At 37.1% G+C, this 22,405-nt stretch overlaps 14 protein-coding genes across 14 annotated transcripts; 8 read left to right on the top strand and 6 right to left on the bottom strand.

Moving 5' to 3' along the window:
• Nucleotides 1-727: 727 nt before the first annotated feature.
• Nucleotides 728-1,552, top strand: BRG1 (GATA-type transcription factor BRG1; the record flags this gene model as incomplete). The annotated part of the gene is made up of 1 exon (XM_015612620.1): nucleotides 728-1,552. One exon carries the CDS (start codon nucleotides 728-730, stop codon nucleotides 1,550-1,552), a length of 825 nt encoding a protein of 274 aa, XP_015466566.1.
• A 402-nt stretch (nucleotides 1,553-1,954) lies between these two features.
• Nucleotides 1,955-3,112, bottom strand: AC631_03790 (uncharacterized protein; the record flags this gene model as incomplete). Its single annotated transcript, XM_015612619.1, has 1 exon — nucleotides 1,955-3,112. One exon carries the CDS (start codon nucleotides 3,110-3,112, stop codon nucleotides 1,955-1,957), a length of 1,158 nt encoding a protein of 385 aa, XP_015466565.1.
• Nucleotides 3,113-3,740: 628 nt separating this feature from the next.
• On the bottom strand, nucleotides 3,741-5,456 carry MET1 (uroporphyrinogen-III C-methyltransferase; the record flags this gene model as incomplete). The annotated part of the gene is made up of 1 exon (XM_015612618.1): nucleotides 3,741-5,456. One exon carries the CDS (start codon nucleotides 5,454-5,456, stop codon nucleotides 3,741-3,743), a length of 1,716 nt encoding a protein of 571 aa, XP_015466564.1.
• A 218-nt stretch (nucleotides 5,457-5,674) lies between these two features.
• On the top strand, nucleotides 5,675-7,000 carry AC631_03788 (uncharacterized protein; the record flags this gene model as incomplete). Its single annotated transcript, XM_015612617.1, has 1 exon — nucleotides 5,675-7,000. One exon carries the CDS (start codon nucleotides 5,675-5,677, stop codon nucleotides 6,998-7,000), a length of 1,326 nt encoding a protein of 441 aa, XP_015466563.1.
• A 264-nt stretch (nucleotides 7,001-7,264) lies between these two features.
• On the bottom strand, nucleotides 7,265-7,813 carry AC631_03787 (uncharacterized protein; the record flags this gene model as incomplete). The annotated part of the gene is made up of 1 exon (XM_015612616.1): nucleotides 7,265-7,813. One exon carries the CDS (start codon nucleotides 7,811-7,813, stop codon nucleotides 7,265-7,267), a length of 549 nt encoding a protein of 182 aa, XP_015466562.1.
• A 529-nt stretch (nucleotides 7,814-8,342) lies between these two features.
• AC631_03786 (uncharacterized protein) lies at nucleotides 8,343-8,600 on the bottom strand (the record flags this gene model as incomplete). The annotated part of the gene is made up of 1 exon (XM_015612615.1): nucleotides 8,343-8,600. One exon carries the CDS (start codon nucleotides 8,598-8,600, stop codon nucleotides 8,343-8,345), a length of 258 nt encoding a protein of 85 aa, XP_015466561.1.
• A 650-nt stretch (nucleotides 8,601-9,250) lies between these two features.
• On the bottom strand, nucleotides 9,251-11,416 carry SCT2 (bifunctional glycerol-3-phosphate/glycerone-phosphate O-acyltransferase; the record flags this gene model as incomplete). The annotated part of the gene is made up of 1 exon (XM_015612614.1): nucleotides 9,251-11,416. The coding sequence occupies one exon, from the start codon at nucleotides 11,414-11,416 to the stop codon at nucleotides 9,251-9,253; it is 2,166 nt and encodes a 721-aa protein (XP_015466560.1).
• A 208-nt stretch (nucleotides 11,417-11,624) lies between these two features.
• AC631_03784 (TRAPP complex core subunit) lies at nucleotides 11,625-12,044 on the bottom strand (the record flags this gene model as incomplete). The annotated part of the gene is made up of 1 exon (XM_015612613.1): nucleotides 11,625-12,044. One exon carries the CDS (start codon nucleotides 12,042-12,044, stop codon nucleotides 11,625-11,627), a length of 420 nt encoding a protein of 139 aa, XP_015466559.1.
• Nucleotides 12,045-12,902: 858 nt separating this feature from the next.
• SUR2 (sphingosine hydroxylase) lies at nucleotides 12,903-13,889 on the top strand (the record flags this gene model as incomplete). Its single annotated transcript, XM_015612612.1, has 1 exon — nucleotides 12,903-13,889. One exon carries the CDS (start codon nucleotides 12,903-12,905, stop codon nucleotides 13,887-13,889), a length of 987 nt encoding a protein of 328 aa, XP_015466558.1.
• A 351-nt stretch (nucleotides 13,890-14,240) lies between these two features.
• On the top strand, nucleotides 14,241-15,125 carry AC631_03782 (uncharacterized protein; the record flags this gene model as incomplete). The annotated part of the gene is made up of 1 exon (XM_015612611.1): nucleotides 14,241-15,125. The coding sequence occupies one exon, from the start codon at nucleotides 14,241-14,243 to the stop codon at nucleotides 15,123-15,125; it is 885 nt and encodes a 294-aa protein (XP_015466557.1).
• A 285-nt stretch (nucleotides 15,126-15,410) lies between these two features.
• On the top strand, nucleotides 15,411-16,406 carry AC631_03781 (pirin family protein; the record flags this gene model as incomplete). The annotated part of the gene is made up of 1 exon (XM_015612610.1): nucleotides 15,411-16,406. One exon carries the CDS (start codon nucleotides 15,411-15,413, stop codon nucleotides 16,404-16,406), a length of 996 nt encoding a protein of 331 aa, XP_015466556.1.
• A 198-nt stretch (nucleotides 16,407-16,604) lies between these two features.
• On the top strand, nucleotides 16,605-17,729 carry POL32 (DNA polymerase delta subunit; the record flags this gene model as incomplete). Its single annotated transcript, XM_015612609.1, has 1 exon — nucleotides 16,605-17,729. One exon carries the CDS (start codon nucleotides 16,605-16,607, stop codon nucleotides 17,727-17,729), a length of 1,125 nt encoding a protein of 374 aa, XP_015466555.1.
• Nucleotides 17,730-18,652: 923 nt separating this feature from the next.
• On the top strand, nucleotides 18,653-19,681 carry AC631_03779 (uncharacterized protein; the record flags this gene model as incomplete). Its single annotated transcript, XM_015612608.1, has 1 exon — nucleotides 18,653-19,681. One exon carries the CDS (start codon nucleotides 18,653-18,655, stop codon nucleotides 19,679-19,681), a length of 1,029 nt encoding a protein of 342 aa, XP_015466554.1.
• Nucleotides 19,682-20,129: 448 nt separating this feature from the next.
• Nucleotides 20,130-22,310, top strand: AC631_03778 (uncharacterized protein; the record flags this gene model as incomplete). Its single annotated transcript, XM_015612607.1, has 1 exon — nucleotides 20,130-22,310. The coding sequence occupies one exon, from the start codon at nucleotides 20,130-20,132 to the stop codon at nucleotides 22,308-22,310; it is 2,181 nt and encodes a 726-aa protein (XP_015466553.1).
• Between the last annotated feature and the right edge of the window lie 95 nt (nucleotides 22,311-22,405).

Genomic DNA, 22,405 nt, shown 5'->3' with positions numbered 1-22,405 from the left:
GCATATTATGGCCTGACATTTTATAGTGGTGTGCATATTCATATTATTGATCCAAAGAGTAAGCGAGGTTAAGTTTCCTAAGTGTAGAATTGCGCACAGGGTTAAAGGGTAAAGACCAAATTGCAGATGGTTTGTTAACTAAGTCACCGTGCGCTTCTAGCAATCATTCTGAAGCCAAACATAAATTGCAACGTACTCTTCTTCTTCAATTGAGAACAAAAGTAAATAAATTTTACTTCAGTATCCCAGGAGATGAAGGGCATAGAGCAGGGGATTAAGGTAGTGCAGGTTAATACCGCAAAGACACTCGATTAAGCAAGCGGGCTTGGGCGTATGCCCAAGTATTTTTAGCAGGAATCTTTATTTATATCTTCAGGACGGTATATTAGTCATAGATCGTATGTCAGCGCCTACCACTTGAGATTTCATGCAACAATAAGTTTAATCAAGCGACTAGATTCTGCGCTTAATAGGTATATTTCAGTTCTAATGCATGATTTCCTGTAAACAACCTAACGGATTTTTCTGTAGTATTTTACAGTGATAGAGATATTTAAGCCGACAAAATTCCACTTCAAATTTTGGAGATTTCAATCTATCAAATGAACTTTAGGTTTAAATTAGGGGAATTTATTTAATAACGTCAGGTTATATTTACTTATAAATATTATAGCTAAACCATTATAATTTTCATTTTCTATAAAGCTTTTCGTACCAAATAGCCTATATGGGTTCATTTGATACCAATGCAAGTTCAAGGCCTCGCATAGGCAAGAGCAGTGGAGAGCTCTCAAAAATTAATGTTAAACTACCTCCAATACATGAATTAGCTTCAAATTCCTCTTATGGGCATTCATCAATATCTCCTAGAATACCACACGGAAATATTCATCCAAATCTGGGTAACGAAAGTCTTGACAAATATAGATATCAGGTAAATTCTTCAACCCCAGCGTATTATGCTGGAAGTGAAACCAGGGCACCCATAAATTATACAAATAAAATATTGCCCACGCATAGTACTTCTTACTACGACAAACCACCACTGACTCAATACCAATACTATACATCACCCCCTACATTAACATATCCCCCTGTAGGATATCCACCACACCATGCCATGTATTATTCCCAATATTCTCCACAAGTGCCTACAATTGCTGGAAGCAATCATTTTGTTGCGCCCGAAGTTATAAATAAGACTAGTAACGTATGCCAAAGATGTGGTACTACTGAGACTCCTGAATGGAGAAGGGGACCAGGTGGTATGAAAACATTGTGCAATGCCTGTGGTTTATTTCATGCAAAATTGGTTAAAAGGAAAGGTGCTGCTTTGGCCGCGAAAGAAGTTTTAAATAATAAGGTCTGCAAAGGCAAGAACGGTCGAAGAATATCAATCAAAAAAAATTCTATTGATAGTGATCGCCTAAAGAATGAAATGTTTACTTCTTTGACAGCCCCTAATAGCAATGCTAAAAATAATACTTCGAATGTTGGTGAACTCCCAACACCACCTACATCTCAGTTCTCACCCGCTTTAATTCGTCATTAGTTTAATTCTACTCCTACTTTACATTATTATATTATTTATTATATTTATTATTACATGAACATAGCACAATTGCCGGTTGCAGCATACTCTGAAAGACTTTATTCTTAAACGGTCTGAAAACAATAGTTAATTATTAATAAATCTTAAATTTAGGTAGATATTTCCTTATTTCATCATGGAATGCAATGCCGTTCACATGTAGAAACACTGAGTAATTCAAGAGGAAATTTTAAAAGCGCTAAAACTTAGGGTATAGACTACCGAGAATAAGAATAAACCGTACACCTTACATATTTGAGGCGTAGCAATGAATGTCTATTTTTTATGTATATATTGTATATAGGATTAGAGAACAAATATATGATATCCATTTAATATTCGGTTGCTCAAGCGATTTCTATTCTACATAACTGAATTTTCATTTAATGCAAATCTAATTGATTCTAATACATCGTCATGAACTCCACCGGAAGGCTTTGCAACAATTGTGTCCCAATCTTCATCCTTGTAAACCCCTGTTCTCAACAATAATGATTCCCAACCGTTAATATTAGCCCCTAGAATGTCGGATGCAGGGTTATCTCCAATCATGTAGATCCTTTTAAAGGGCGAATTGGTCGGTTTTTCGTTCAATTTTGGTAAAACTTGATATTTTTCATCTGTCTTATTCTCTGATAATTTATTATTCCAGTCAATTAAAACATTATGGGCAAAATCGTATTGCACGGGGAACGGCTTACCCAAAATTTCTGATTGCAATTTCTCGTTTTCTTTCAAGCCGTTCACTTCCTTATACAAGGCTTCAATCATTATTCTTAACGCACCTTGTCCAAACCTCGGAAGCTTATAGTCATTTGCCCACAAAAAATCATTGTTGCTAAATACGATCGGAATTGAGGGTTTCTGCTTATCTTTAGTGCTGACATTGGACCTCTTTGTTCCAATGACCCCATTTTCTGAATTCAATAAATCAAGAATTATTTGAATATCTGTGCCCATATCTCTGGAATCATTAAATACCAAGATTGCGCTCACAGGCTTTTCTATATTGAGCTTTTCTGGACTTAACGCACACTCAAATTCCTCCGGAGTAATTCGATGATGAGCCGAAATAGAAGGATCAGCATTCACAATATCGACAGGCATAATCACATCTTTAAACCCATATTCACTTGCACACTTCCTCGCATTATCTCTATCTCCTCCTACGACCAACACCCTGTCGAATTGATTATTGTGCGCAAATGCTTTCATTGGAGTATGACTCTGAACTATTTGTAAAGGAGAAATAGGAACCCCAATTGAAGAAGATAAGAAACTAGCTCTAGACGACTCTGTAACACCACCTCCGTTAGTCAATAATATAAATGGGATCTTATATTTATTTAGTAATTCTAATGCTGGTTTAGCTGTTGGTAATGGTTTCGACCCCCGGAGTAATACTCCATCGATATCGAAAACGAATGCAATATCCGATCTTTGGAAAAATCTTCGAGTAGCCCCGTGTAAGCAACGATTTAATGGTTTAACAGTGTTAATTGGGCTTCTAACTAATAACATTCTTGATATACGAAGATTAAAGTAAGGAGATTCCAATCTAGCCAGTTTGATAAATGGTCATATTTAATCATGTGACTTCTGATGAACTTGGACCTTACGCTTATCTACTCATATAGAGAATAGTGTTTTACAACATCTTAGCCTGATACGCCGTATAGCAGCTCATTTGGTAGTATTATAACTATAAATCTTCAGTTAGTAATTGAAAAAAAAAAAAGAATTGTTTTGGACCCCTTATTTTTATCATGTATGTTTGTAAGACCTTTCCCTAGATATGACTAAATGGATAATAATTTAGTCAGTTTCTTTAGGCTACTTGGGACGCAATGTGCTTCCAAATTCCGACAAAGCTGTAGAAATATTAACTCTTAATTTTAATTTTAGTATCAAACTTTAGAGCATCATGTTTGGTATTATTTCGCAACCTTCAAGTCGGATATTTAAAGGGTCTACATACGTATTATTAATCTCGGAGACTGGTATTCGATACCACGTTCATTACGGAACAATACTTGTTGTCCTTGTGCTATGTAAGTGTATTATATATAATTTTGTAAAAACATTAGTATCTATAATTCAAGGATATCTGATATTAATGGTATCCAATTCAAATAATAAATAATGTCTATTATGCTGTTTGTTCTACAGACAACGATTGTTGTTGCAGACCTGGCAGGTTATCTTTTTCTATAGTACCGGCTAATTGGAGAAATGGCTCTAAAAGTGAATTGCTAGCAGAGGCACAACCCTCTTCAATAACCCATTTTTCATTCACATTAGGCTTTGCAATTACTTCACATGCATAACCAGTAACGAGTAATCCAGGAGGTCTTGATCCGCAAGCCTCGATTGCTTGAGCTACACTACTTAATGTAGTTCTGATAATTCGTTGATCAGGACAGGAGGCTCTTTCGATAATTGCAACTGGTAAATTTGGATCCCAATTTTTATCATCGATCAATTTCGGTATTAAATCGACAACTCTATGCAATGCCATCAAAAACACTGTTGTTCTGGATTTGATAAATTCTGGAAGGTTTGGTAAAGCTCCACGGCGGCCGGTGCCGGTACATATCAATACTTGATCGGCTACATCACGGTGTGTAGCTGGAATGTTTGTCAATACTGGTGCTGCTAATGCAGAAGTTATTCCCGGTAAAACTGATGGTGTGAATCCATGATCGGCAAAAAAATTGAATTCTTCACCACCACGACCGAAAATATAGGGATCACCTTGTTTTAATCTCACGACCTTTTCATTCTTCATTAAACTTTCAAGTCCCATATCCAATAACTCCTTTTGAGCCCTCTCAGCATTTCCTGGAAATTTACGGGCAATAAATAATTTGGTTCTATGTTTCGGTATAAGATCGAGCACCTGCTGAGGTACCAATTTATCAGCAAGGATTAAGTCTGCAGAATGAATCTCCTGCAATGCACCAAGTGTCAAAAGAGATATCGATCCTGGGCCAGATCCAACTAAAGAGATTGATCCCTTTTTGGTTGTCTTCAATTTCTTCTGGCTGGGTTCCTTTGGTTCTGTTTGAGTTTTCACTATTGAATTATATTCTTTATATGCAACGCTCAAATCTTCTAATGATAAGTCTGCTAATGTGCTCAATGGGAAATATTCAACGATTTGTGAAAGCCATCTTGTCCTCTGCAATTTTTTCTGTTCTTTGGTCATATTGAATTCCTCGACCAAAGAGTTCAATTTGCTGGTAGTTATGGCATCGTCATCGTGCTCTCCGATCGAGTCTATATCACTTTGTAATTTTTCTAACTCCAATTTGTCCTCCTCTTGTATATTTGCTCTCAAATCACCTATTTTATTACAGATAGTTCCGATATTACTTGGTAACGTATGGCTTAACTCTCTTTTGATTCTAGCAGCTAATTTGCATCCTTTGCCCAGAGTGCTAACCCCCATTTGGAAGTCCCCAGACGTAAAAGTAGATAACAATGAAAACGTACAAAATTCTGGAGAATCTGAAACATTCACTGGAATTCTTAATCTACGGCATGACTGGTATATCTGCTTCTTGACTTCGTACTGAGAAATAGGCAAGGTCACAAATACCCTATCCACAATATTATCTACCTCATTTCTTCCTAACCTGGAAAGATCGTCATTTTCAAACTCTTTCTCAATATACTTCAAATTACCATTAGCTATATTATCCTGTATTGATTTTGTAAATTTTTCAGATGGTTGGTTCGTTATAAGTACTGGTTTAGCACCTGCTTCAAGTATGGAGTTTATTCTTAAAGCCGCCACATTTGAAGCTCCAACGATTAAATAAACCTCGTCTGTGCATTTAAGAGACGCTAATAAGTTAGTCATGGTCAATAAACCCTCTGTTCTAACTGTTTGAAAAATTGCAACTTCTTGACCATATATAATGGAGTATTTAACCATTACCCAATATCACGTGAATTTGGCTACAAAAGAACTTTTTGATGAGATAGAAGTACCTGCAGTACCAATAAATTTTTTGATACCAGACATAAAGGTGAAAATTACGATCTAATATTGCAACCAAGGAAGAGAGAGACTCGAAAATGGCGCCAAAAAGACATTTAGGTTTAGGTAAAGCTGCAAAATCCAAAAAACAAAAAAAAGAAGATTCATCAGAGGTTGAAACACCCGAGCAACAGAGCAATGAAATTACTGTTGAATTGAACGAAGAAGCGGATGCAAATGATGAAGTGAGTCAATTAAGAGCATTGTGGAGGACGCATGCCAAATCGGATAAGGATAACGAGTTGGTTGTAAATGGAATAATTCACGAATGTGACAGATTATTGAGAAATTCGAACTTGGCCAAAAATAACGAAAGTGAAGACACAAGTAAGGCCAGCACAGACGAAAGTCCTAAAGAGTTACCAGCAGACTTTCACTCAATTTATGCGTTGGCATTGGCAGACTTGGCATTATTCCATACTACGGATATTAATAAGGTGAGAGAATTTTTCGATGCTGCATTGGAAAGAGTTGGTTTGGGATTGCAATCTCATGACGGTTCGATAGAGTTGTTGTTCACTAAAAGCAGGATTCTTATCAATCAGATCCCATTGCAATACATATCCCAATTAACTGTTGAATCAAAGGTCCAGGGAGGGGTACCCAAATTGGATGAAAAATTAGACCATGCATTAGAAATCTATGAAGAAGCTGAGAACCAAGCAAGAACCTTGAAACAGTATGAATTATTCAATGACGACAATTTAGAAATTTTGCAAGCATTAGATGATTTACTAGAAATTGTTGATAATTTCGGAAAGGATACTCTGGAAGGAGACGAGAGTGATAAAGAGGAAGATGATGAAGAAGAAGAGGTTCAGTTGTCAAAAAAGCATCCATTATATGGAATCAGAAATACTGACAAGTACAACGAATGGTGGAGAGACCATATCATTCAATTTTTGCAGAATGTTGATAAGCAATTAGAAAAGTTGGGAATCTCGTACAAGCAAGATTACGAGACTGAAAATGCTTTATTACCTCTCAGAAGAGAAATCTGTAAAAGAATTGGGCAATCTTATTTACAAGAGGCAGAAATCCCGTCCACCGTATTCACAACCCTTAAGTATGATGAAGGATTTGCAGATGTAGACCAATTAGAAGGATTGACTCGTGAACAATCCCAAAAAATTAGTCAGGATCTATTCAAAATTGCATTAGACTACTTGCAAATGGCCGAAGACAAGGAAGAGCCAGAAAGCTGGGTCAATGTTGCCGAATCGATGATTTCTTTGGGAAATTTGTACGAATTAGATAGCGAAGAACAAGAAAACTACTACACTGAAGCCGAAAAAATATTGGCTAAAGCCAACAATGCCACCAACGGTAAATATGAAGATATCTTGGAAAACCTACAAACATAGAAACCCTATGTATAAGAGTATTAAATAACAATAGATAATTAAATATATATAATGACATAAATCTAAATAGATCCAAGTACAATTAATATCCCGTAAATAATAAAGTCATAAACAACTAAACAAAAACCTAAAAAAGACGTTAAAGACATAAAAATAACCAAAAGTTCTAGCAGCCGCATCTACTATTCAGCGCAACTACCCCTTATTTATCAGTACATACCACGTTCCGTATACTCCTGGAGTTCGAAAAAAGTGGCCACCCTCCTAAACCTTACTGGTGATAGTTTTTTCATTCTGCAACTTCATAGCATTCTTTTCGTGTGCATTATCCTTGCAGAACTGCAATCCCTGGCAGAGATGGTCCTCAAGTAACCGGTGTTTGGCACAAAACTTGCCCTGGCAGTGACTGCAGTTTCCCACCATCCGTAATGGGGCCGCACTGCAGTTCTTGAACGAACACCGGTTCTTCTTCGTCTTCTTCTTAGCTGGCGCACCACTAGCTTCCCCTGAGGCCGCTGCCGCTGGTTGGAGTGCTGGCGACGATATAGGACTCGTCGACTTGGGTGTATCCGATCCGTCACTCATTAATATAACCACAATATCCTCCGCCCCTGGCACAATTCCAAACGTCTCCAACGTCTTGTAGTTCGGCGTAAGCTTCTCTCCGTTGTATATTAATTTGAAATCCTCCGGTATTTTACCACTAGGAGGACATGCAACCTTAGCACTATTGCGTAAGTCTTCTACCGTAGAGTTATCTGGTATGGTCACAGAATACGATATTTCGGTGGATGATCGAATGGTTACTTTCATGCTCAACTAAAATTATTTTGCTATTATTATTCTTTGATTTGTGTTGTTGTTAAATGACCTGAACCTTAACTAAAGCGGTACAAATCCTTGGTTTAACTACACTATAAAGACTACTTGCCACCTTATGATTGTGATTTTATATTCATGCGATAACTAATGTGTTATATACAGGCACACTGAATAATCGAACCGAGCTCAGGTTCGATGGAAAAAAAAAAGAAATATCCAGTACTTCCTATTGTCGACAAAATGATTCTGTCGGGATTCGTTACTTCATAAGCCCTGTTATAGGGTGGTGTATTCATTGAGAGGATTTAGGTGATTTTTTGTCATCAATTTCGAAATCTCAACTCCTGTATCGTAGCTATTAGGTCATTAATTATGTCCGGACTTATTTCCAGAAATATGTCCAGATATATGTCCAGACTTACTCTATTGCAGATCTATGGTTTTATTATGGCCTTTTCGTGACAGTTTCATCCAGTTCCTCTTTATGTTGGGGGGGATAGCCTCAGCGGTGATAGCACATCTATAATAACGCATAGTGATTGTGCTCCAGGGATGGGCCCTCCGATGGGTTATTATACGTGCGACGGGTTTCCACCGAAGCAGCAGCGACGGCATCTTGGTTATTGAACATTATCTTGACTTCTTTGGGCTTCTCGGCAGCAGGAGCGTACGTGGGAGTGTAGGTGGGCACTATAGTAGAAAAAGTGTTAGAAGGTGCAAATTTGGTGGCCTTAAATTGCAAATTGGCTGGAACAGGAGTCCCTAACACTACGGCCATAAAGAAGTATATTACCAAAAGCATTGTGTAGTAAATAGGAAAGAACGGAATGTAGTGAATAATTGGACATGAGATACTTCAAACACCGGAATGTGTGTGATTTATATAGCAGCAAGAGAGTTCCAATAGAAATTACCGTATTAGGAAAGAATATTGAAACCTGCTACAATCGCGAAGGGCGCAAGTTTTGAAGGTGTTTGCTACCATGGAAAGGGACAAGAAACCAAACATTACTACTCTGAGCCCCAGCAAAAGGGGGTACCTTGCTGTGATAACACCCATCATCTATAAGCATCGATCTAGACTTATGGTGAATAAATCGTTTCAGGGATTTGAATCGCGGCACAGTCGGCAGAATATAATACAACAAGCACGAAACATTTCCTCGAACTGCCGCGAATCGTGTATCCAATTGTCGTGACTTTATCTTCGCTGGCTTTATAACTATAACACTGCCTGCAACCATGCAGAGTATTGCGCCCATACATACTGTACTCCTACGTCAAGAACACCTATTTTTCAGTTGATACATCGCACATCGCTTGTTCATTTTTCTTCTCTAGGTATAGCCGCGAACTCCGTGAAGGAGCTTGCATATATTAGTAAACACTTATAAGATATACATAAACAAATAGCCAACGATCCTCACATTAAGGATTGTCTTGAGCAGTAAATTTTGATTTCATAGCGTTCCTTAAGCGTAACTTACTCTGCTGTAGATTGCTTGCATCGTTGGTGGCTTCGATATCGCTGGTGTCAGAGGAAGATGATTCGTCGCTTTCATCTTCAGCCTTGGATTCGTCATCTTCAACGTCTGACTGCAAGTCCAGGAATCCTGGAATGGAAAAAATTGGAACATCGGCCAAATTGTTAATGTTGAATGATGCAGACCTCAACAATGACATACTAGGACGGTTCACTGTGTTACTCACAGGTACGTTCTCAATATCTGATTCGGACTCATTAACATATTCGCTAGATTCGATGTTATTGTATTGACGGTAAAATTTGTCGAAGTCTTCAAACATATCAGGTCCATATGAATTGCAGAACTCGGTGACTTTTTCTGCCAAAAGAGTCCTGTTGCGCTTCAAATCTTCAATTTGGATAATATCTTTATGATGACTGAGAAGTGAATAGAATAATGGCTTTAATGACTTATAATAGTCTATTCCAATTTCCCCAATTCTCAACGATGCATACGTCGTTAAAACAGACCATCCGTAGCATACTAGAAAGATTATGACCGTTGGAATTTTGTCCTTGGTGATGTTCAGCTTGATAATCAAAAATGTTCCAATAATTGAGTAAAAAATGTATAATGAAGGTGCTAAAACTAGCGCAACTAAGATTTTCCACGTCCCTAATACGTCATTGGCTTTAATTTTAACCACTGAACCAGCTAATGCTTCCTTTGCTTTTTTCCTAGCTATTCTTCTACCAACAATAAATACAGGTGAAAAGAGGAAAATGCCTGGCATACTTAAACCTAGGAACAAAAACACTTTGAATAACCTCGCGGAAAATGTGACAAAAGTATGAAGCCTATTGGTTTCAGTCAATGATTCGACTTGGTGGTCATGTAACCCCATTCTCATCAATTTCTTATTATAATTACTAACAAGAGTTTTCATCTCAACAACATCTGGATCATTAGAATACTTTTGATATCCCTTGACTAATCTTCTATTCATTTCCACAACTAGAGGCAAGGGTATTGACTCCCTGTTTGAAGATGTATATAATCTTCTAGCCGCTTGTAATGCCATCAAGGTATCATAATCCCCACATGTCACTGTAACTTCCTTCAAGCCTAGGGTAATGACATCAATTAATTTTGCAACTGAATCTTTAGGGTTTTCCTCATATTTCTCTCCCAACTTTTTATCCACCTTTATTGGTTTACCGAATTCAATGACCGCCCTAGATCTGAATTTATGAGGATGAAAATAATTCATTCCAACAGGTATTATGTTTATAATGGCATCAGGATCTTCCGACTTGGCTGCCGCACCTAATGCCATGATCGCCACTCCTGGCTTCAACGGTAATAGATCAGGTCTATCATGTGAACCTCCTTCAGGAAACATACCTAATACATTTCCTCTATTCAAATGATCGAAAACATGTTGGAAAACGCTATTGTTATCAACATGGGGCGCTACTTTGTAAGATGTACCTTCTGTCAAGCGCTGTATACGTTTTTTGTCTGCTTCGTTGGGTTCAGATACGTTTATCTGGAAAGTTTTACGCAAAGTCAACTTAGTATCTGATTCAATAGATTCAATTACAGCGTTTCCTAACGATTCTGGCAATCCTATCAACCCCTTTTTCATACATTCCTTCGTGAATGAAGTACCTTCACCTACAACTATGGTGCCATCTTCTATGTCTTGAAGTTTAATTGTTCCCGTTCCTGGTTTAAGGAGATCTTGTGCTCTTTCTACTGGAATTGCCCCAGTGAATTTTGCCCCTGTTCCAATGAACTTTCTTCTATATGATTTCGCTGCCACCAAAAATGCAATCCGTCTTCTTGAGTATTCTTTCACAGAGGACATCACCACTATAGGGTCAATGAATTGATTAGCATGAGGTGCAATAACAAAAACTATTGCTCCCTTCTTAGGGATATTAAATGTCCCTCTGGACTTCACTTCTCTAAAAAATGTATGAATTACCGCTGAGAAGAACCAAAGCACTAAATCATAACTAATGATGGTCAAAATCCTTGTAAGTAAGCCATTTTCTACTTCAATCGTGCTTCTTTTACTATTGTCATCCTTCTTCTTCTCTGAATCTTTATCAGTAGTAACCATTCTGTGATTCTGTACAAATAATATAGAATTGATAGATAAGCAAGCAAGGATTCTGTCTTATACAAAAAATAGTTCTACTGCGAGGGGAGAGAAAGTAACGCCCCACTGAACCCAACACACTAGAAAGAGTGTTAAATATTTCGAACTATGTATTTACATATACATTATATATATGGTAGACTATATATGCTGGTACTCAACGGTGTTATTAGTCTTCACCGGCTGGTACTTCATCTTTCAAGATTTTATTGAGCTTCAATCTAAGCTCTGTCTGTTCATCACCTCTTAAAGCGTCTTTAACGAACCAAACGTCAACATCAAGCTGCACCATCTGTAAAGCTCCTCTCAAAACACCACACAATATCTGTGAGTACCACAATTCCTTGTTGATCTTACTATCGCTTGTCACGGGCAATTCTACAAACTCGGCCAACGGATTGTCCACCAATATCAACGAAAACGACTTTCCGTCCTGACTCCAGTTGGTCACTACGGGCTGCATGTTTAAAAATATCTTGAAGCCCACTTTGGAGATTATTTCTGCTGTTTCTTTGAACGTCTGGCATCTCTGAGCTCCCGTCTTAGCCACAAACTCTTCGATGAGCCTCAACCCTATATTGTATCCCATCTTGTCCAACTGCAGGTTCACCTCCTGGTAATTGTTATTATAGTCCCTACAGAGCTGTGAAACCACAGAACCATACGTCAACGTGAATAATTCGGAGTTCTAGTATCATTGTTAGTAAAATTGCCCAAATGACATTTCATGGCATTCGTCCCAAGTTTATCCCTAAAACATACTATTTTTTCCACGTTATTCTTCCATATATCATCGCTGGAAAATCTCGATGCCTTGGACATGTTCTATCTACCTCTTGTCCTGCTCTTTCTACGATAATGCACCTGGTTTTCTATGCCTGTGCTATAATAAAACTATGAGATTCATACTGCTACTGCAGATAATCCCCCAGCCATTTCGTCCCATACTTAACAGTATCTCCGTATCCTAGAAACCATGTCTACAAGTCACTCGGAGTTTATATCAGGCCCCCTAATCGACGTGCCATACGCTTATATCTATCTCTGCCTTTCTACAATGCCGAAGAAGTAGTCTTATTCGAGCAAATATTGCGATTCGGATATCCGTCGAAACATGAAAAACTACAACACACGATAGAGGTATGATACAACCGTTGAAAACATCGGCTTTGCTCCGATGTGTACATGTGATGCCCAGACAGAGTTTGTAGGAATGAATGTAGCTATTATATGACCTATAGAATGAATTGATCATACCGTCATGCTATCATTCCCGACCCCTAATAAACGCGAATTGTATGCCAGAAAAAAAGAAAAGAGAAAAAGTATACCAGAACCATCTGATTATTCAGATTATTCACCATATTATTACTTTCGTTTAAAGCATAAAATAAAAATAATAGCATAGAGGTAAACCTAGAGCATGAATAGCATACCTATTAATATGATGCCACCCGAGAATTTCTCAAATGTGATGTGGCAGCCCTATGAACCAGTGGTTAATCTCAGCTTGAAGAAGAACTTGATAGACGGTATACCGGATGGGGTTGTGGCATTGGTTGCGCCTATTATAGCATATTGGAGTTACGCCAGTATATTTCATATTATTGATGTTTATGAATTGGCAGAAAAATACAGAATACATCCTAGTGAAGAAGAAGAGGCCAGAAATAAAGCGACATTGAAGGATGTGATCAAGGATGTTGTAATACAGCATATCATCCAGACGATAGTGGGCGGAACATTCTTTTTGTTTGATCCACCGCAGACTACGGGCCACGAGTTGATGATTATGTGGAACTTGAGACAAAAATACGTGCCGTTATTCGTGCCGGATAATGTTGTTTGGGTGAGCTACATGTACGGATGGACGATTTTGAGGGTTTGTATTGCCATATGTATAATCGATACATGGCAGTATTGGTTGCACCGGATTATGCATATCAACAAGACGTTGTACAGAAGATTCCATTCGAGACACCACAGATTGTATGTTCCATATGCGTACGGTGCGTTGTACAATGACCCGGTCGAAGGATTCCTTTTGGATACGCTAGGGACTGGGGTTGCAACAATCCTTACCAATTTGTCTCATCGTGAATCGATAATCTTGTTCACCTTTGCCACCTTGAAAACGGTGGACGATCATTGTGGATATCGTTTACCATTTGACATTTTCCAGATTATTTTCCCCAATAATTCTCTCTACCATGACATTCACCATCAAACATGGGGTGTGAAAAACAATTTTTCCCAACCCTTCTTCACTTTTTGGGATAAATTGAACAAAACTGATTACAAGTTTATCAATGAATACAAATCGATGCAGGATCATATCACTCTTACGAAATATAGAGAATTTTTGGCTAACAAACAAAGAAAACCTAATAAAAAACCTGTTAATACCGAACCAGAAAAGAAAAAAGATATTTGACTCAAATCTCCACACTTTTTCATACATTTACATATACTAATGCTTCGTTAATCTAATGATTTAATAGTCCATAATTTAATTTAATCACACACTTAATATTATACCAATATTGTACAAAGTTTATATTTGCATCTGCACCTCCTACTTCTACACCACTCCCTTCGCTTTTAGCACATATCTTGACCACATTATTTACCTTTTGGGTCGTTTGCCAGAAAGATACTCCATAAAAGGTTGGTTCCTTTAATCACGTGTTAGATGAGTCAAACCCAGTTCCCACTAGTACTTAAGTAAACCCTTTGCAAAAGGTCCATAGATAACTCTATAGTCAAATAATCGAAGCATTGCACTATGTCCACATATTCTGAATCCAATTTCAACACAAAGCACTACAATCTGGCCAGGCCATCGTATCCTGACGAATTCTACAATACGTTAATGGATTATCATAATTCCACCAACTCTGCCTACGAGCTAGCATTGGATATCGGATGTGGATCCGGTTTCGTTGCTTTCAAGCTTCTTGATTTCTTTGATAAGGTCATTGGTACTGACGTTTCCAGCACTATGATAAGTCAATGCCGCAAAACGGCAAAGCCCAATCAAAATATTCAATTTCTTGAAGGTGCTGCAGAACTCTCTCCTCCTGAGATCCAGGAGAACTCGGTCGACCTAATTACCGGTGCTGAATGCTGCCATTGGGTGGACCACGACAAGTTTTTCAAAGAATCCTTCAGAATTTTGAAACCGAGTGGAACCTTGGCATACTGGTTCTATAAGGACCCAATATTCGTAGACTACGATAAGGCCAATGAAATATATACAAATTATACCTATAACTCTTCGTTGGAAACCAATAAGGACGATACCTTCGAGAGATACATGGGTCCTTATTATCAGCAGCCAGGCCACGACTATTTGCGGACTTTATTGAAAGAAATTGATGTTCCAACAAAGTACTTCAAAGACGTCGTAAGACACGAATACGATCCGGTATATGAAGGGGCCGATTCTACGAAGACGACCCTCTATATTTCCAAAAAGATCACTCTTCCTGTATTTTTGAATTATGTCAAAAGTTGGAGTGCATATCATTCCTGGATGAAGGAACATGGTGACAAATATGACGTTGCTGAAGCATTTGTTGAAGAATTGAAAGAAGCAATGGGCTGGGATGATACATTTGAATTCGAAGTAGTCTGGGCTACCGTTTACACGTTTGCTAAAAAGAAATGATCATCCACTTAGAGTACTTAGAATTACATTAATAAGGCTAATATATATTCACGTGACAGTTGATCCATTTATAAATTTTTAGTAAAGGGCCTTATATAGGTTTGTAACGGTTTAGTAAAATGAAATGCACTTTTATATAAATATTAGAAAATCCTTGTTTGTCTGTGACCTGATTACGAATAGCCAAAGGGTATTTATATGAGAACAGATTGCTTCAAGTGGATTTTCGTTTCATTTTTTTTAACCAGTTATTTTACAATAGGATTTCAAATATCAGATAAACAAATGTCGCTTAGAACAGTCAGAACAATTCTTACAGCTTTTGAACAAGCCGAAGGTGTCGGTGCCAAGGTCCGTCGTTCCATTGGTACTATGAACATGAGAAACTTCAACCCATTCTTGATGCTCGATGATTTTTCAGTCAGTGCACCTGCTGGGTTCCCAGAACACCCCCATTTAGGACAAGAAACGATTACATTGATTCTTAAGGGTGCTGTTGCTCATGAGGACTTCACTGGATCCAAGGGAGTCTTGTATCCGGGTGATTTGCAATTTATGACAGCAGGAAAGGGTGTTGTTCATTCAGAAATGCCAGTTCCGCAGCCAGATGGATCTCCAACTGTAGGCATGCAATTATGGGTTGATTTACCGGAATCTTTAAAGGAATGTCAACCTCGTTACAGAGACTTAAAGAGTTACGAAATTCCTGAAGTCGTTGAACAAGATGGTAAATTACGTATTAAGGTTATTTCAGGTAAGTCCCATGGTGTGGAATCCTTAAAGGACTTGGCATACACCCCAGTTCACTATTACTACTACACTATGAAGCCTGGTTCCACTTTCAAACAGGACATGCCTAAGGATTTCAACTTTTTCTTATATGTAAGAGAAGGTAACAGCTTAGTTATTAACGGAGACACCAAGGTCGAAAAACACCGCAACTGTTTCTTCAATATGGATGGTGATGGAATCACGGGTAAAAACCCAGCAACCTCCACCGAAGACGTTGAATTTGTTTTAGTCGGTGGTAAGACCTTAGACCAAGAAGTTGTACAATACGGCCCATTCGTAGCAACTTCTCAAAACAGAATTCAACAAGCTTTCACCGATTACAGAGCCGCCCGTAATGGATTCGACAACTTAAGAACATGGGATTCGTTGATCAGCGGGGGTGTCACCGATGACATGGTGCGTGGTGAGTTGAAAGGTAGTGTTGAAGATAGAGAAAAGGAAAGATTAGCTTATTTTCATAATAAAGAATCCAAAAAGGATGAACTTTAAAGCTCTTCAATCAAATAAGCAAATTATAAAAAGAATTATGTATTTTATATACGATTGATATTATTAATATTATGTTTTAGTTTAAATTTGATTGCCGTGTAGTATGAATCCAGGTAGGAGAAACACGACTTTGGGAGACGCGATATATTTTGAACAGTGAAAATGATCTACTTTAGTATCAAATATATATTGTAAATAATGACCATGGATGCTTCAGCTGATCAAGTGGAATACTTGTCATCAACATTATTGAAGCAAAAAAGACCAGTTACATATCATACTTTAGCAAGAGAATTGAAGATTCATCAAAATAATGCAAAGAATGTCCTACATAAGTTTTACGCAGCGAATGGAGATAAGATACTGGCTTCTTTTATAATTACAGGCAAAAACAACAGTGGAAGCCTTATTAGATTATGCAAAGATGAAAGTTCCTTGGAGCTAGATATGAAGCTGTTTGAGAACATTCATAGTATTCACGTTTATAGTTTACAAACTAAAGAATCCCATATTACCAATGAAAATATTGTATTAGAAGAGTTGAAGTACAAAGTCGACCATACAAATAGTGAAGAATATTATAAGCTTGGAATGATAAGAGGACCTGGTTTGGCTGTGGTGGATTCGAAACTGGTGTCAACTAAAGCACCAACTGCTATAGCAAAACCCGCTGCTGCACAGGCTGGTTCTACTGCTGAGAAATCGACCAAACTTCCTAAAAGTACAGGATTAACGTCTGGATATGTTTCACGTAAAGTCAGTAATGATTCTCGATCATCTGATAGATCTAAAACTGATTCCATAACCAATTACACCTCACGCAAATCTGAGGCCACTAATAAACTATCGAAGAGATCACTGACCGCACCAACATCAGGATACCAATATAAATCAAGAAAATTGGAAAAACAACAACCAAGAGAAAGGGTGGTGATTTCTAATGAAGGTGATGATGAAGACCACATTGAGGAAGTGATCCCAGAGAAAAATGAGAACAAGAAGAATTTATCAAACCTCAATAATTTATTTATTGATGACTTCAGTGATGAGAGTGACCAAGAACCTAACAATGATGATAAAGAAGAACCGGTTATTATTAATGAGGAAGAACCTGCTTCAAAAGAACCTGAACCAAAAGAACCTGAAGCTACTTCAAAAAAGACTCCTACTCCAGCACCTCGAGCAGAACCTATTAAATCTGAGCAAGATACCGTTGATGAAGATGGTTATTTGACTTCATTTAAGTCAAACAATCCATTAAAGAATAAGCATGATAAAAAGAAAACACAGTCTTCTTTGATGAATTTCTTTAAACCTAAATAATCGAATTTAGTAAATATTTAAGCATAATATAATTTCGCAACTTTTCCCAATATTTAGTGAAAAAATAAAAAATCATATAAATTGTCAAACAGAAGCATGTTTATCAATTTCTAAACTAGTCTCTTGATCTGTTAGTATACTCGTCTCTCAGCCTAGAAAATCCAATAGCATAAGATACATATAATTTTTGGTATGATAAAACCGTTCAAATTTCAAAAATCATTTCCCGATTAGGAAGTATACGCTACCATAAATTCTTATGGGGCGAATTTGATTCCCCTTTAGCTAATTGCAAACTTAAAATGTGTTAATACATTCCGTTAACGATTGTAACTCTCGCTAGTAGTAAATCATTCTAAAACTGTCAGAATGTGGTTACGTTGTCAAATATAGGTGCAAATTGTATATTACAAAAATAGATCAGCCCGATTGAAGGGGCTTGACTCTCCTTAATCCTTAATTGTGACGAATCTGGACCTCAATTCATGTAGCTCATATAACCGCCCTGAACGACTCTTAATATGGAAAACACTGTTGACTCTACATTAAGGTACTTTAAATTCGTTTAGCTCATCGATGTAGGCCGCACGTCGTAAATATCAATAAATCAAAAAATTTCCGTATTAGGAAAATAAGATTTTCTCAATAAAGTAATGAAATATACGAATTTAAGTTACATTAGCTTACTACTTCTAGTAATTTATTTTGTTTGTATATCAAATTACTCCATAATCTTACTACTTTCAGTAATGGTTTGTACTCTTAGAGATAAAAATTGACTATAAATGGTTTACATTAATGCAATATAGATTTTAGGCGAAATATATAAGGTGGCTTGCTCCCAGGCTTAAACTATTGCCCCAAACTATTAGAAAGTCTTTCTTTTAGTCTAACCGCATTCTATTACTTATATATCAGATTCCATGAAGGTATCAACTACTACACTCGCTACTGTCATAGCTTGTACTACTGCTGTTAGTGCAGCTCCAGCTACTTATGAATCGTCCGTTCAAAAAAGAGCTGATACTAATGAATTAGCTGAAGCCTTAAGAGAGCTTCAAGCTTTTAACGCCAAAAGAGATACTCTCAGCAACCACTTAAACAAGAGAGAGTATGAAATTGTCACAAAAGTTTTAGCAGCTTTAAACGATACTGGCATGGCTCCAAAGGTTATTAATTATCTTGCTACAAATGAGAACTTGCAACCTGTTGTCATCAAGACATTGGTGGCTGTAATTAAGGCTGGAGCCATGAATTTGACCAGTTTATTCAAGGCATTAGATGAATCTAATTTAGTTGGTAAAGTTCTTAACGATCTTATTTCGGATTGTCAATTATATGTCTCGTTATTCAACACTGCTAAAAAGATAATTGCTAATTTAGAACAAAAAGTTGAAACTTTAGTTAAGGAAGGAATTTCCAAGTTAACTCAAAGAGATTTAGAAGTTATGCAACATCAAACTAGATCTACATCGCAATTACAATCAGCTGATATAGACTTTGACAAGAGAGGTCTTGATGATGTGGTTGTTAATTTATTGGATTCTTTAGGGCAATCGGGATTAGCAAGTTCTGTTGTCAAATCTATTATTACAGACCCAAGTTACGGTCCTTTTGCTGTCGAATTGGTTAAAGAAGTTATGGCTAGTGGCGCTTTGTCATTATCTCAACTTATCAGTGCCGTCAAGGATTCTAACTTAGTCGGTGATTTGTTAAAACAAATTTTAACTGTTGATACCTTCAAGACTGTGGCAACCAATGCTTTTGCTGCTTTCTTCGGTAACTGTCCTGGTGCCACTTCAGTTATTTCTGTGAGTGGATCTACTGCTACCAGCTCTTCCGGTAGCTCCGGTTCCGGTTCCGGCTCTGGCTCTGGCTCTGGTTCAGGTTCAGGTTCTACAACTGTGAACCCATGTAAGAAGAAGAGAAGAAGAAGATCTTACAACTATTAATTTAACTCATTTCCCATCACATATCCATTACAAAACTAAAATCATAAAACAGTTTTGACAACTTGTTTTAAAAATACCATTTTCATTTTCTGTTTCGTATTAATTAATTTCTGAATTTTTATATGTTACCATATCTCCATTTTTTCGTCTTTAAAATTTAATATTGATAATATAAGTATATCGTATAAGGCTTAATGGAACCCCTGGGTCTTCGAGTTCTATTTTTGCAATTTCAAGTGCGACGTAATTTTGTAGCAAAAAAACTTCCGAATTAGGAATTTTATAAATACTCAGAACAATATTTACATTCTTAAGTTTATTGTGAAATAAAATAGACGAGAAGCAAATCTGTAAATTATAATTGTGTTGACTAGACGGTTGATGTTCTTGTTACCTTGTTGTCTTCGTCATCGAGAAACTTTGATAGAATTAAAAAAAGCTATTTTGTATGGCAAGTGCAACACAAAGTTCCTGGCATGCCCAAAGAAATAGTGATCAACAGCATAATATGACCGATATAACGGAGCCTAAAATGTTAAGAGAAGAAAACATTAATCTTCCGTCTCCTTCAAAATCGTTACAGGGTACTCAAATACGTCGAGATTCATCGAATTCCGTAGAGAGCATTCAGAGCATTAAAGTAGAATACGAATCGTTATCAGATGCCCGCAAGGAAAATAAGAAGACACCCAAGACAGAAAATATAAAATCAAGAAACGGAGGAATAAGTAGCTTTTTAAAGCCTAAGTTTTTAAAGTCAAGGTCATCTCTTACTTCTAGCGGTAGTATGGAGAATATAATACGATCTGAATCCAACTTTACTACCAAACAGAGACAATCTACTATTGAAGATTTTGCTGATACATCATCAGAAGACGAGAATTCAAGACAGTATGTTTATGATGCCGAGTCAATTAATTCTATTCTAGAGGAATATCAAATGAGAAATTCGTCATATATTAGTCCAACTAAAAAAAATGATTTTATATTCAAAGAGGAGTTCAATGATTCATCGGAGCTGAATAGATCGAGATTATCTAGCACAAGCAGAACTAATTCAACAAGAAAAAGTATACATACTCCTACATTGATATCCAAGGCCACTCAAGTTAAAAGAAATAATCCAAAGTCTTCCATTGAGCGGACTTTAGGTAATCGTTCGAGTCACAGTAGCTCTGGAAACTCTTCATCACCCGGCGCATTTTATGATTGTTCAAAAGCCAGCAATGGCACTAATAGTGATAGCTCAAGCTCATCCAAATTTAAGATATACCCTGATAAACAGAATGATGGTGAATCAGACAAAAGGAAAAAGGTTGATAGACGAAATATTATAAGTACATCTTCAAACATAGATGTATTCAATAGGACATCATTATCTAATTTGACAACCATATCTAATATTGATTTTAACATGACTGATGAAAACAAATACCCTGCATCCAACTCATCTAATAGCCATAGGCAAAGCAAAAGACAAAGTGACAATCGTTTTCTATTTGATGCCTCTAATAACATATTAGAATCTGAATATGATGAAAATTTTGATTCAAATGTTCTGGAAAGAGTCCTTCGACCCAAAGATAGAACAAGCATTTTCTCCGAAAGGTTTCCGAACACTAGCCAAATCAACATGGATGAAACAGCTATTAAAAACACAACAAAAGACGTAACAAGGTCGTCTATGTCTACAAATGAATTGCTATATAAATTAGAAACATTTTACGATAATGATAATGATAATAATACCCGAGAGTCAATCTCTAATTCAAAGGAATCAAAAGGCTTTTACGATTTAACTGCTGGTGTTGACTCTAAAACAAAACTTCCAGTAATGCTTTACAAAGTACAGGATAAAAACTACATCGAAAGAAACAATAGGTGGTCAGTAGATGAGACAACTCAAAAGATCCTACGCTCGAATACATCTCCAGCATCAAGTCTGCAGAATGTAAGTCAAGAGTGTATCTCAAAACCTCTCGCTGGATCCAGTATACCACTCCCTGAAACATCAAAATCTCGACTTGGGCAGTATGCATCTACAGCTAGCTTAACTCTGGCAAGAAGAATGCTATCGTTGAATAGCGTCTCATCTCAAACCCATGGCTCTAATATCCTTGATGAAAAAAGATCATCGCCCTCACTGCGTGATATAGCTAGTTCTAGAATTCAATCTCATGGTTCCATAACACAGTTTACTCCTAATAACTACCTACAAGACACCTTATCGAAGAATAATTCCCATGAGCATATGCTCAATAACACCCCAAGCACCAAATACAATGCAATTGATTCTTCGTACGAGGATCTAGAAAAAAATGATCTCAAGCCTCCTATCAACCACATGCCTTACAATACTCACTCGTGGCCCCTTTTCATATTGGTTATGACAATTGGTTTGGTTGTCCCGCCGATATATATCTTGATTGCTGTCGGGTTCTTTGATAATAACACTTACTACCGTCAATACAACCAACAACTGACTTATCTTGTGGTTAATCCCAATCAAAACAAAAGATTTTCTAAAACTCAAAAGTTAGTCAGCTTCATCATTGGTTTAGTATGGTTATGTATTGTTTTGGCTATGATAGGAGTGGGTATTGGTATAGGTATTAGCCGTGAAAGTTAGTTTAACAGCCAATATATACTATATAGAGAGATTTTTGTAATTATCGCACGACCATCAATGTACTAGCAAGTTTGACACAAGATCATATAACTGAT

This window comes from Debaryomyces fabryi (genome assembly GCF_001447935.2).
Source record: "Debaryomyces fabryi strain CBS 789 chromosome Unknown contig00087, whole genome shotgun sequence".
NCBI lineage: Eukaryota > Fungi > Ascomycota > Pichiomycetes > Serinales > Debaryomycetaceae > Debaryomyces > Debaryomyces fabryi.
This window is presented reverse-complemented; position numbering and strand designations above follow the sequence as displayed.